General features: G+C 36.9%; 1 protein-coding gene across 1 annotated transcript in view; it reads left to right on the plus strand.

Moving 5' to 3' along the window:
* The first annotated feature begins 541 nt into the window (after window positions 1–541).
* The window catches only part of LOC135465707 (core-binding factor subunit beta-like), a 62,766-nt gene continuing 50,385 nt past the window's right edge, over window positions 542–12,922 (plus strand). The window contains exons 1-3 of the mRNA XM_064743022.1: window positions 542–689; window positions 875–961; window positions 2,839–2,958. Of these exons, the coding sequence (XP_064599092.1) occupies window positions 552–689; window positions 875–961; window positions 2,839–2,958 (345 nt within the window). The 5' untranslated portion in view covers window positions 542–551. The remainder of the gene's footprint in view (window positions 690–874; window positions 962–2,838; window positions 2,959–12,922) is intronic.

The following is a 12,922-nucleotide window of genomic DNA, read 5'->3' on the forward strand; positions in this document are numbered from 1 at the left end:
ATTCACAGTGCGGTTAAAATTTCATTTTAGCCCATTTCAGAGATCGTCCCCTGTCGCTTGCAGCACCCAACTGCAGGTTGACACTACAGAAAATAGTGCCACGGCCTATTTTTAGCACCTACCTACGTAAGGCCTCTCGCGCTCGCCAATCATTTATATCGCTTGTGTTGAAGATCACTGTGGACATCTATTTATAACGCTAGCGAGATGTAGTAGACCTGGGCGTGGTATGAAACTTACTATATGGGGCACGGGTGACCATATATGGCCATCTGCTGCATATTCATGACTTGCTCATTAACATTTCCCTTATTTGGTGAAGGGCTGTCGCTATCGGCCTATGACGATTGGTGTCAATCTTCACGTATCTCTCGGTGGATGACGTGCATTTCCGACTGGGAATTAAGGCCCGGAGAATTCCATATATGGAAGAATCCGTTCGGGAGCGTATACGTGATTCCGAAGTGGGGACCAATCAGAAAGTTTTAGGTCTACGCTGGCCTCTCTCACATTGTTGTGGTCATACGAATGAATGAAGGAGAGGGGAAAGCATGCTGTCATTTGTAGCCAACACGCTGTGTTGTGAAGTAGTGGAAAACCGTCATAGAAAAATGCCGAGAGTAGTGTCGGATCAACGAGCAAAGTTTGACAACGATGAGCTCTTCCGGAAACTAAGCCGAGAAAGCGAGGTGAGTGATTTTCTTCAAAACCGAGAACTTTTTAGCCATTCGACTTTGCCTTTCTGTCTATCACCCGGAAGTCCTACCATGACCGCATTTCGTTCAGCTTGAACTAAATGCGTAGATCAAATACCGATACACGTTCTCAGCTGTTCCTGCCACATTATCATCTTGTTTCGTTTATGTGTTCACAGATTAAGTACACTGGATTTAGAGACAGGCCCCAGGAAGAGAGACAAATACGATTTCAGACCGAGTGTCGAGAAGGACACGCAGATATAGTAAGTATATATCAACTTCAGAAAACTTTTTTTACACCATCATACTTCTACTTGTGACAAACACGGATTCAGGCTAAGCTAAGCGCAGCACTCCTTGACTTTTCGGCTCAGCAGCTTTCATATAGTGAAGCTGAGCGGCGTGGTACTACATGTGCTTACATCATATTTATATGGCCATAAACTAATGTTACACACACACACACACACACACACACACACACACACACACACACATATATATATATATATATATATATATATATATATATATATATATATATATATATATATACATACACGTCTTGTATACATTATAGAGGCTTAGTTGATTAACTTAACCCTGCTCAACTTGGAAAGAAGTTAACCAAAAAATTTTAAGTTTTGTGATACTTCATTCAGAGATATCGTCAGTAAGTCCATGCTGTCATGCCTGTGGCTGGTTTTATTTTTTCTTCATGTTTTGTATGTGTAAAACAATGCACTGGTTGTCACGTCTTTCCTGGACAGACCGATCTAAATATAGCCTCCAGCGATGTGAGCATGCTTCAACAGCCTTCCACACTGCCTATATATAAATGAGTAAACAACAAACAAACAAGTTTGTATCTGCAAAGCAAACATATAACTCTATAACGGGACAGTTGTTTGAGCTAGTTTGCAAGAGGGTAAATAATGGCCCAACAATGCTATATGAAGCAATTTACCTGATTGAAGACTGTCTTTATTAAGCAAGTATTATACTTATTTTGATCTTGTTTGAACAACTTAGCTTAGCACGCTAAGTGAGGATAAACAAACTGAAAACAAGTTTTAGAATATTTTGGTTACAGTCATTTTGTATAAATTTCAGTGGTGTCAAACTGTGTAATAAGGATATATAACTTGATATATAATATAAATTGGCAGTAAATTATCCATACATTTTATTTAGAACATTGGCACAGTATTTCATATCTGATCCCATGTAAAATATGGTAGCCAGTATTTTTAATAATCATAGGACTGGTAAATAATTACCTCAAAATTTGTCTTAAATAATCAGTTTTAAAATTTGATTTTGAAATTTTTAATATGTCTGTGTGTAAAAGTGTTTCAAACATAATACCTACATGGACTTGCTTGTGAGTATCATCTTCAGTTAAAGCCAAGCAAACTTATGTATTTTGCCTCTATTCTGTTAGTTATTAAAACTAATGCATAAAAATTCTTTCAAAACAGAACATAATTAAAATATTTTGAAGAATGTAGTGATAAAATATTTGAAAAGTATTAGAATTCTCTGGGAAGCGCGCCAATATATGCTGGATTAAGACAAAAGAAGATACGCCAGTCTGTTTCACAACTGTTGGTAGTTGCCCTGTACGAAACAAGTGGGATATGTGCTTGCTCTGCGACAAGGAAATCAACCATGAGTTATCTCCCTTGCTTCCACTCACCGGTCTACTGCAACGAAAATGTTTCATTCAGTGACCGTCACATGTCTTTTTTTCTGCAAATTTCCCCGATTTTGTCGTGATATGTTAGTTAAATTTAAGAACGATGTAGGATGAAGGTATTTTGTCAGGCTGACCACGTACTGAGTAAGCACACGATTGACAGACGTTGTCCCCCGCTTTTCGTTTCAACTCACGAAATGATGGATGATAGCTTGAACTTCAGCTTCAAGTGTACGCCTACCGGTATCAGTAAATGGTCTCTATATATATAGGCTATATTTTGTGTTTTTTGATGGCAATTTTACAGCTTTTTGTTTTGTATATACATAAAATACAGTCCAAGATGTTAATGCAGGAAAATAGAGATTTTTCAGAATATGCACATTTTTTTATTTCATATACAAATAAACCAGTTCTCAATATTTAATTTTTCAATTTCAGGCATTTGTTGCTACTGGAACAAACTTACAACTAAGTTTTATTGCAAATGCATGGTCGGACAAACCAGAAGATAGAATTCCCACCAGGGACTTTGTAGACTTCGACAGAGAACCTGGGAAGGTGAGCTTTCTTTTTCCCATTTTATTTGACATTTTGTTCTGAATGGGTTATAGATTTAGCAAATTATCAATTCATAACAGTTGATAAAAGAAAGGCCAGCGGGCAGAATTACCAAGTAAGTCGTTAATCTAGGCATTTCAAATGCTATTCATCAAGCGTATCAAAGAGACTTGCCTCTGGATGAGAGACCAATCATTATGTAAACAGGTTTAATCGCCTCTTAATTTGGAAATGATAAAGTTCATTTGCAAATACACTACAAAAAAGTGATTTTTAATGAATTTGTGAAGGCCCGTTATGGGTCCACCTGCCTTTTTAAACACGTTATGGCTAGTGGTCCCAAACTCTCCACCTGCCCACTGCCAATCAGCCCATTTTGAAAGCAACAATGCGGAGTCGAACTGTGAAAAGTTTATTAGGCAAAACGCTTGATGTAACGTATTGTTAATCTCCATTGCCCTCATTGCCATTCCATTTTCTGTGTGCACTGTTTGGCTCACGTTTGCTTTTAGATTTGTTCACTGCCAGAAAGCAAATCAATAACATATATTGTTTTATTTTAAAGGAATATGAAGTGATACATTAGTTTCAAGCTTCTTTGTTACTGTATGTCTTTGGTCGACATTGTCCTTCACCATGCGCAGTTACATTAATTGATGGAAGTTCAAAGATAAGCATTTTCTCTTGAATCAAAAGAGCTTAGTGGCTCTGTTGATTTGTCTATATATTAACACACTTTGTTCTTTCCACTCCATCATGTCGTTTCTACAGTACTGTAATTTATTGAAACGGTTCTGCATCTGAACTTTGAAAAACTTCAGTTAATTTTATTTTATATTGTCCTTAATGCATCTTTTGATCAGTTGGAGTGTACGAGTCATTTGCTGCCAGACTCTCTCTCATGGTTACACAAGATTCTACATAAATGATATAAGTATCCGCTAAAAGCGAATTAAGCAAGCTGCACAGCAACCAGTGCCCCTATCACTTGAACAACCTACAAGGATTGATGGGAGTGAAGTAGGTTAAAAACAGGATAGGCACATGGAAATGAAAGGTTTTCCTGCTTAACTCAGCTGAATTGAGAGTATTATCCACTTTGTAGTAGGATGATTCAGCAAAGATATTACTACATGCAATATGGCACTGTTCCATATTACTAATGCTTTGTGTGATATTGATGATTATTACTGCATTCATTATGGAACTGTTCCATATTACTAATGTTTTGTGTGATATTCATGATAGCGTGAGTACTGGTACATACACTGTACCTGTTATTATCCAGATTCGCTGTTGTGTGCCTTATCATCAAGTTCTTTTGGAGCACCGTATTTCACCTGTAAAGTTTAAATATTTTCTGAAAGTGGGTTTTATATGCTAAACTTGAATTGTAATGTGGTAACCACTTTTTCCCTATGCCGGTTAAACATTATGTTCTTTGGATACAGTTTTCTGTGGCCTATCTTTCTGTTGACCTCACTGCTTTTCTTCTTTAAGAAATAAAAAAACAATCTCATCAAATATAGACCTTGTAAAAAAAGAGTGTAGAGTGAATACCATGTAGTAATTAGTACCTTAAGTTGTCACAACTTTTGTGGATATACATGCATGTTTGTATTGGGCAGATTCTGTTGTATTTGTTATCGTCGCTCCAGTCAGTTCCAAATATGTCCATTTTTGGTAAAAAGAAATCCATAAAGTGGCCTATTCAAGATTCTAAATGGCTCTCTGGAATCTAAAATAATGGTTGGGTGCATCATTTTTGCCACAACTTACTCGTTTTAGTCACAGGACTAAATCTTTTAATGTTATGTGTTCAGTAAGATGTAAGAATACTCCGTTGAGATTTTTAGCTTCCACTTCTAAATTGACATTTGCATGTTTTTCAACATTTATGATATCATAAGTACGAAAAAGTGCCATTTAATTTGTTTTTTTTTTCTTCTATTTTTTCCTATCTTTTATGGAACGATTTGAAGGTTATGAATGACTGTCTCCTTGATTAATCATCTGGATTAATAACGATAATGTGTAAAAATATTAACATTATCTCATATTTTCCAGACAGAATGCATTATTCTATTTGAGAGCAATCCAGAAAGATGTATATTGCATGTATATGATGCGATTCTTGTTGGTGCCATATGAAAAGACAACAGAAGTGTTCATAAAACTTAGCAACAGATGGGCCCACGAATTGAATTTTACTCTAAAAGGTATATAAGCAGATTTGAATTATTTGCTAACATGGTTATTAACTGTACCAGATATATCAACAGAATGCAGATCTGTCAACAGAAAACCCATTGGAATAAGCTTTGATTTATTGTGTGTTAGTTATAACCTGATAAATGTGTGTTTGATTTCACACACTGAAAGGCCAAAGAGCCAGGGCTGATATGACTTGCTGCCTACTTCTTTTGCCCCTCCCCACCAACAACACCTCCCCCCTCCCTTCCACCTACCTCACACATTTGTCCTTTTTCCCTTTTTAACAACAATGGACATCCATCTATATGTATCACAGCTCCCCCCTCACACCAGATGTATGATCTGTCATAGTCCTACAGCACTCATACTGTGAGAGGTTAAACTGGGGCTGTTAATCATGAACCATACATATAATTAATGACTGATGCTATCTTGTCCTTCAGATTTTAATTAAAGAAAAATAAGAACCAGAAAGGCCCAATACGGCTGATGGCCATTTTCCGTCGTTGTCCGTAATGACTATATTGGCTGTACACCTATTTGTTCCTTGCCTGGACATAAAGAATAGAGCAGGGTCTGTCCACTCTAGGGACAACGGGTGACCCCTGCACGTGCACTCTGATTGATAGCTTGATCTCTTCTCACTCAGCAGATAAGTTTTAAAAAGAAAATGGAAATCGCTGTTTCAAAATTATAGGTTGTCTTCGATAATTGTTGCCTGCAACTGGTTCTTGTAGAAATAAGACCTTTTTTTTTGGGTGTGGGGGGGGGCAAATAAATTGAAGCAGAGTGGATATATGCTCTGTGAATAAGGACGAGTGTAGATGTTTTTATGTATGTATACATGTTTAATATGTATAATGTGTGGACAGAAGTTCTCTCTAGCGGAAGCTTTTTGTCCAGTTCATTAATCACATTTTAACAGATTTCTAGATTTCTACCCCCACTCCCCAGCTGAAAGGCACCTCCAGCCTCAGAGAGTGTCCACTGGACCTTGTAATTTGTTTAAGAGGATAGGGGCACCAGCATGTTTGAAAAAATGGCCAGCCAGGCCATAGTGACACACTTCTAAAACATTTATCTGGTCAAACATTTTCACTTTGCCTTTTTCTGTGAGTGGCACACTTTAGACCTGACAGGTCCTGACAAAAAAACCACAAGCTGGGTACGAGGAATCTCACAAACATGACAAATGAAATAGAAAAAATATATGATAAATGATCATTGATAAGTATTGTGAATTGGCCAGTCTGAACTGCATTACAATATAACATTATTGACAAAGCTGACATGGTGAGTAGTGTACAATCTGTTCGAAATTTTTTTTGATTTATTTCTTTTTTTTGTTAAAAAAATGATAAAATGTAGAAAATGAATATTTTGGAGATTTCTCGATCATTATCTAACTCAAGTAGCGTTTTTTCTTGCTGCAAAGTTTGAGGCTAAAGCTTGTTGTATAACTGTGATCAATTATTATAAATCTCTAAATTGTATTCATCGTGGTACATGCCTATGAAACCTATAGAAGCTTTCTTAAACAGTGATAGACAGAATTGAGCCTGTGCTTCTAGGCATTAGGGAATTACAAACCCTTATAAAATAGCATTATGCACTGCGGTGTAAGATGGTCCATTTCTTCAAACAAGCAAAATTATATGACACATCAGTGAGAATCTGTAAGTGGGAAGGTCTGCCAGTAATCTGTGGATGGCCTTGGTTAGAGCCCGGTTTCCTCCCACCATAATGCTGGCCGCCGTCCTATAAGTGAAGTATTCTTGACTACAGTGTAAAACACCAATCATATAAATAAATAAATAAGTAAACCAGTAAGATTCTAACCTGTGTGATATAAAACATTTAAATCTGCCATCTATATTAAATATATACAAACAGGATTTGTTTGCTGTCCTTCATCATGCAGCAACAAAAAAAAGGCAAAAAACCCCCCAAAATTATGTAAGATTTCTTAAATTATGAATGCACTCAGTGAACATTCATTAGCATGAGCAAGTACATGCAGATATGTATGAGGATTAGAAGATGCATTTCTTCTGTGCATGTTCTTTTGTATGAACGTTACCGGCTGCATGGGCAAGATGGTGTGAAATCAAACTGTGCAATTTAATTGTATTATGTGGAAGAAGTGGCTATTTTACTAAGAAACAGGAAGGTTGTTATTAAGCTTGTAGGCTTATCGTTTTCCTGAGCATTCAGGCAGATCCTGGTTGACTTGTTTTGTAGTTCTCTCCTTAAAACCTGAGTACTTTATGAGTTAGCTTCATGGTCTGCCTGGTAACCATCTTTCTATACACTAACCTTACTCTCTAATACACTAATCTTACATGTATTAGTGGATGGTTATTTGTTGTGGAAAAATTAGTCAAATTTCTGGGCTGTATTCAACGTTGTATATACCACAAGCCTTGCGATGTTGTGACACACAGGTGTGCCAAGGTGTAAATGCATTTCATTCAGGACCGATATAGTAGTCGGTTACAAAGGAGTCCCACCATAATGCTGACCGCCGTTGTATAAGTGAAATATTCTTTAGAATGGCGTAAAACACCAATGAAATAAATAAATAAATACAAAGGAGTTTGGTCTCCTCAAATAAAACTGACCACCATCGTATAACTGAAAAATTCTTGAGTATGCTGATAAACAAGAATATTATTAAATAAATAAATATAATAGATGCTAAAGAGTTGTGACCCTAAATTTCATCCTTTTCTAACGTGCCCATTTTTCCTGATTCTATTGATTTTAGAAAGGTGTTTTGAGGATTGTTTGGAACTTGGGATAATATTACTTAAAAAATGTAATATTTTGTAACATTAATTTACCTCTAAAAATGCATTTTTGTGGTTGACATTTTAGGTCATATAGGTTATTTGTACATTTGCGTAATTTTCATGATTGTGACCTTGTTGATGAGAATGTGATCAAAGTTGCTCTTATATTTATGCAGGAGAGGAAGTGGACTGATATTGTTATATTTGCTGCTGCCATTGATACCTGTAAATTTTGAAATTGAAATAATAGTGGTCATGTTAATTCATGAATTCTAACTCTTCAGCCATTTCAACAAGTATTTTGAAACATTCTGAGAGAACTATCGGATATAGAGAAATAATTTGCACGGTTTCGAGAAGCTTGGATCTTTAAAGTCATTTTTAGAATAATTGCATGCATAAATTTCACTGAAAAAATTACTTTAAGTCAAAAAAATTGAAGATTTACATGTACATGTATCCTGGACATATGGTTGAAGTTTGAAAACAATTACCATACCAGTTTTGTTCAGAATTCAGTTTAAAAACCATTGCACCAGCTATAGATTTTTGAAAACATGCACCAGTGTGCATGTCTGTAGCTACATGTGTATTGTGGAATGGATTTCTTTTTTTCTGTACGTGTATTTGCAGAGATGTCGAGATCAGAGTAACATTTAGGGCTAACCTTATTACAGAGGTAAGAGCCATCTTAGCCTGCACTGAGGTCAAGCCATGTAAAGGTGAATTGTCCTGTAAGCAGTAGACAGGGAGGCTCAATGTGCCTTTGGGATTTTAAACTTCTCCTAAGATTAGTGCTGGGTTTAAGGCACGGGTTATGTAACACAATGCCCTCAGTGACCCCTGGATGATCTGAAGGTCGCAGTAAATCAGGGCTATAATCGTGTTAAACGGGTAGCCCTGATCAGTCCTTTTCTGTATTGCCGGAAGCTATGGAGACTGGAATACATGTACCTGTGCCAGACATGTCAAGCATTTGTAGATTGATGATTGATTGATTGATTAGTTGTTGCTTAATCCGTGTGTTTGTTAAGTGTGTGAAAGTTAGTTCTGACTTGTTCATATAGCCAATAGGCTACATTGTGTTTTCAACATTCTGCTAACTATTTCTATCATTATAACTCTTCTTTCTTGTTTGGATCAGTGCATAGTTACAGTTTTATTGATTAATGAATGGATTAATTTGATTTTGTCTAAGCGTATAACCTATTTATATACATCTAAAACTAATGAAAAACCAGTATATGATGAAATACATGTATCAGTTGACTTGAATGATTTTTTCAAGATGAAATGACTGGTTTGGTCAAGTTCTTGGCTCACTTTCTCAAAACTTCGTAAATCAGTTTTTCATAACTTTTCATGTAAATGACGTTACCTTGTGGAACCATAACCTAGACAACTGTCGTTTAAGAAAACAGTTATGAGAAATGTGACTTATGAAGTTTTGTGAAAGTGGAAAAAGGACATCACTTCAAAACTACAGAACCTAATCACTCTTGTTTGTATAGCACAGAAGGATACATATATATATATATATACATACATATATATATATATATATATATATATATATATATATATATATATATATTTATTTATTTATTACAAGTACCCTTGCTTAAATGAACATGATGTAAACACGCAAAAAGAGTATAGTAATACAGTAATATGAGAGGGAAATTCATGATTAGGGTTGAGAGGACTTGTCATGCTGTACTTATACGTGAATGTAAAACAATTAGGTTAAAGCAGTGGGTGCTCAATCCAGCCTACTGTAGTATTGCGCAATGTCCTTTTACCAGTCTTCTGACCAGTGATAGATGAAGCACATATATCCTTAGGAACGCCCATTAAAGCTATACTGTAGCTTAGAGTAGGTCAAACATCCTGATTCATCTGAATAAAGTGGTATCAAGAAGTATTTAAAAACTAAAAAAGATATAAATGCTAGTAGGTATATAATTGTATTGCTCTACAATATTATGAAGGGAGAATAGGTCAAGAATAAATAGGGTAACGGGAGAATAACTGAGAGTAAGGTTGTAGTAAATTGTGGTTGATGGAGACAATCAAGTCTGCTCGCATGTCTATTGAGTTAGCTTCATCTTGCAACATCGTCAGCCTCCGGGCTACATGTGGACGTGTTTGTGTAGGCTGGTGCATGCGTGCTGAGTCAACTTGCGAAGAAGCTGTCTGTGAGCGTACGATAGTGGGTTTACAATTGGAGGCTGATAGTAAACGTAGTCGCGTGAGGTTTGACCTGGGTGTAGGACTTGGTGTGGCTGGTATGTGCTGGCTTTCATGCGTGCTGATGCATGCGTACTCTGTCCAACCCTCTCAGACTTCTCCTATAGGCGTGGATGGAAGTTGGAGAAGTAGGGATGGAGAGGAGTGGCTGAGGCAAATACTGAGTCAGAAAGTGGCTGTGAGGCCTACTCTCGGGCCCTACCCCAGGGGGTCCTAACTTGATCACCTGGGAAGGTGACTGAGGGGGCCTACATTTAGCTGTGAAGAGGGGCTTTGACTGATGGGCCTAGAAATTTATAAGGGACACTTTCTTAGGGTTACCTTGGGATTCTGATTAAGTTCCTGGATGGGAATCAAAAAAGTGTCCACAGCCTCCAAAGCCTGGATATTCTTGATTCAAGTTTTAAGTGATTAGGGTAATGTTTAAAATTTAGAAGTTTTATTTAATCAAAAAAGCGTCCTTCTGATGCCTGGTCTCATACCAACCCCCGATTATAATATTTTATAACATTTATTTTGCTTTTTTTTTTAATTTTATACCTGTACACAAGTAGATAACTGATACACATGTAAAGCAAGTTTTAGTTCTGTTATGTTTACATAGCTAAGTGCATGTCTCATTTGTGTCTGATCAAGCATGGAAATATGGTCATGAGTGCAACTGCACTTACAAGTAGTTCATCTCGCAGTATGTGTCTGACAGAAGCCCTGGCCTTTATGACTCAACTGAGTGTAACTGTTATTATCGTAAAGCTGCAAATTAAAGCTACATTGAATTTTTCTAAGAGTTTAGAATAAAATGAATGTGTTTTCTTCGTCAAGACACACGTTGAAGCATACTAAATCTAATTTCAATTTTTTTGATTGTTTTCTTCTAACTGAGATGTTACATAATCTACTTTATAGTTTAGGTAATGGAACTGGGAAACATTGTTAATTTTGTGCTCTACATATAACATGTAACCCTGGGTGCACCTGAACTAGGTGCAGTATATGCATATATTGTATTATCGGTATAATTGATACCAATTGATTCTGAAATTGGTGGCACGTTACCCTTTCTGACCCTGATTGATTGATTGATTTATTTATTTGGTTGTGGTGTAATGCCGTAAGTGCTCAAGAATTTTTCAGTATACAATGGAAGTCAGTTTTATAGAGTGCGTGTTGTAAGCACCAACCTTTGGCAAGTTTCACATACCTCCAAAGCCGTTTTCTGTAGTTCTACCAATTAAGCCAAGAGAAACCACCAGTAATGTTACAAGGAATAAGTTCCCTCGGGCTCTGCCCGGTTTCCTCCCACCATAATGCTGGCTGCCGTCGTATAAGTGAAATATTCTTGAGTACAGCGTAAAACACCAATCAAGTAAATAAATAAACAGCGAGTAAGAAGAGTCCTGAATCTATTGCAAAACACAAATTTAAACATCTGTATGATATCATATGTAAATAAAGTATTTATGCGTATGCAGCATAGCCCTACTTCCATTCTACCCTGGGCCTTGGTGGCAGTATTGGTGGACATTGCTTTTTTGTGTAGTCTTTCATGAAGTTCACTGGAGATGGTTTGCCTTCCACCAGTAAGACATGGATCGCCCCTGTGAGTAGTTTGCCAGTAAATTGCCAGAGGACATCACAGCTTTACTCCAGTTTCCTCGACCCATAATAGACTGATAGAACAAAGAATCTTGGGTGGGTTTGAAGAACAACAAAAGTATACCGAGTATGTACATTAAAGCATTCATTAAGGAATCCCTATAAACATGTACGAGCTGTAAATCCATGAAGTGTGGTGTACACATGTGAAATCAGATGTGCTCCATCATACCTTGTGGTCATAGTAAAGTGGTGTCACATTACTGTGATGTAAACAATACCTGGGAGACAGTATATATGCTACTTTAACTGTGCATTGCTGAAGGATGGTCAGGTCTGAGGTATATTGCTTCGTCTATTTCACACGTGTTTGCCCTGGGGGAGGGCATCCCAGTGGGATGAGTCAGGCAAGACAGCCGTCAAGCCTCGAGGAATAAGTCCAGTTTACCTGTAATCAACAACTTACCTGGCTAAGGTGTAGGAGGTGTAACAAGGCAGGCAGGAATTTCATATGATTTTGTGTTTGGCTTATGTTTTACGCAGGATTATTTCACTAATGTGTTAGTGGTCAGATATATATATGCCTGTAGACAGACAAGGGACATGAGTAAGCGCCTGGAGGGAGGGAGGGAGGCAGGGGTGGTTAGTGATGGGGGTGGGGGGTGGGGTAATAAGAGGCGATAAGAGCGCATTTTAATCCAAATGAAGACCCACAGCTTGGGGATACATTGTTTATCAATCTGAATCACGCCTTCGCATTATTGTTTTGATGTACGCAGACTTATAAAATATGAATTGGTCTTTGTTTTAAAGATACTTTATTGAAACTAAGTACTTTAAGACAACAACATAAACTGTGGTTATGAAAATTAAAATCAGAACCACCTGTTTTGTATTTATTTGCTTACATATATGGTTAATATTTTTGTCTGTGGAACTGCATGATGGCTGTAAATGCAACACTAACAATCTGTTTCACCTGTATTCAGGTGAGAATGAAGTTAAATCTGATGCTTCCCAGTTATTGTCTTCCATTTAATTGACAACTCTTGAAAAAATCTTGACTCCAAATGGTAATCATGCATAAGCATTTGCATCTATAAAGTCATGGT

Source organism: Liolophura sinensis, chromosome 5 (assembly GCF_032854445.1).
Source record: "Liolophura sinensis isolate JHLJ2023 chromosome 5, CUHK_Ljap_v2, whole genome shotgun sequence".
Classification (NCBI taxonomy): domain Eukaryota; kingdom Metazoa; phylum Mollusca; class Polyplacophora; order Chitonida; family Chitonidae; genus Liolophura; species Liolophura sinensis.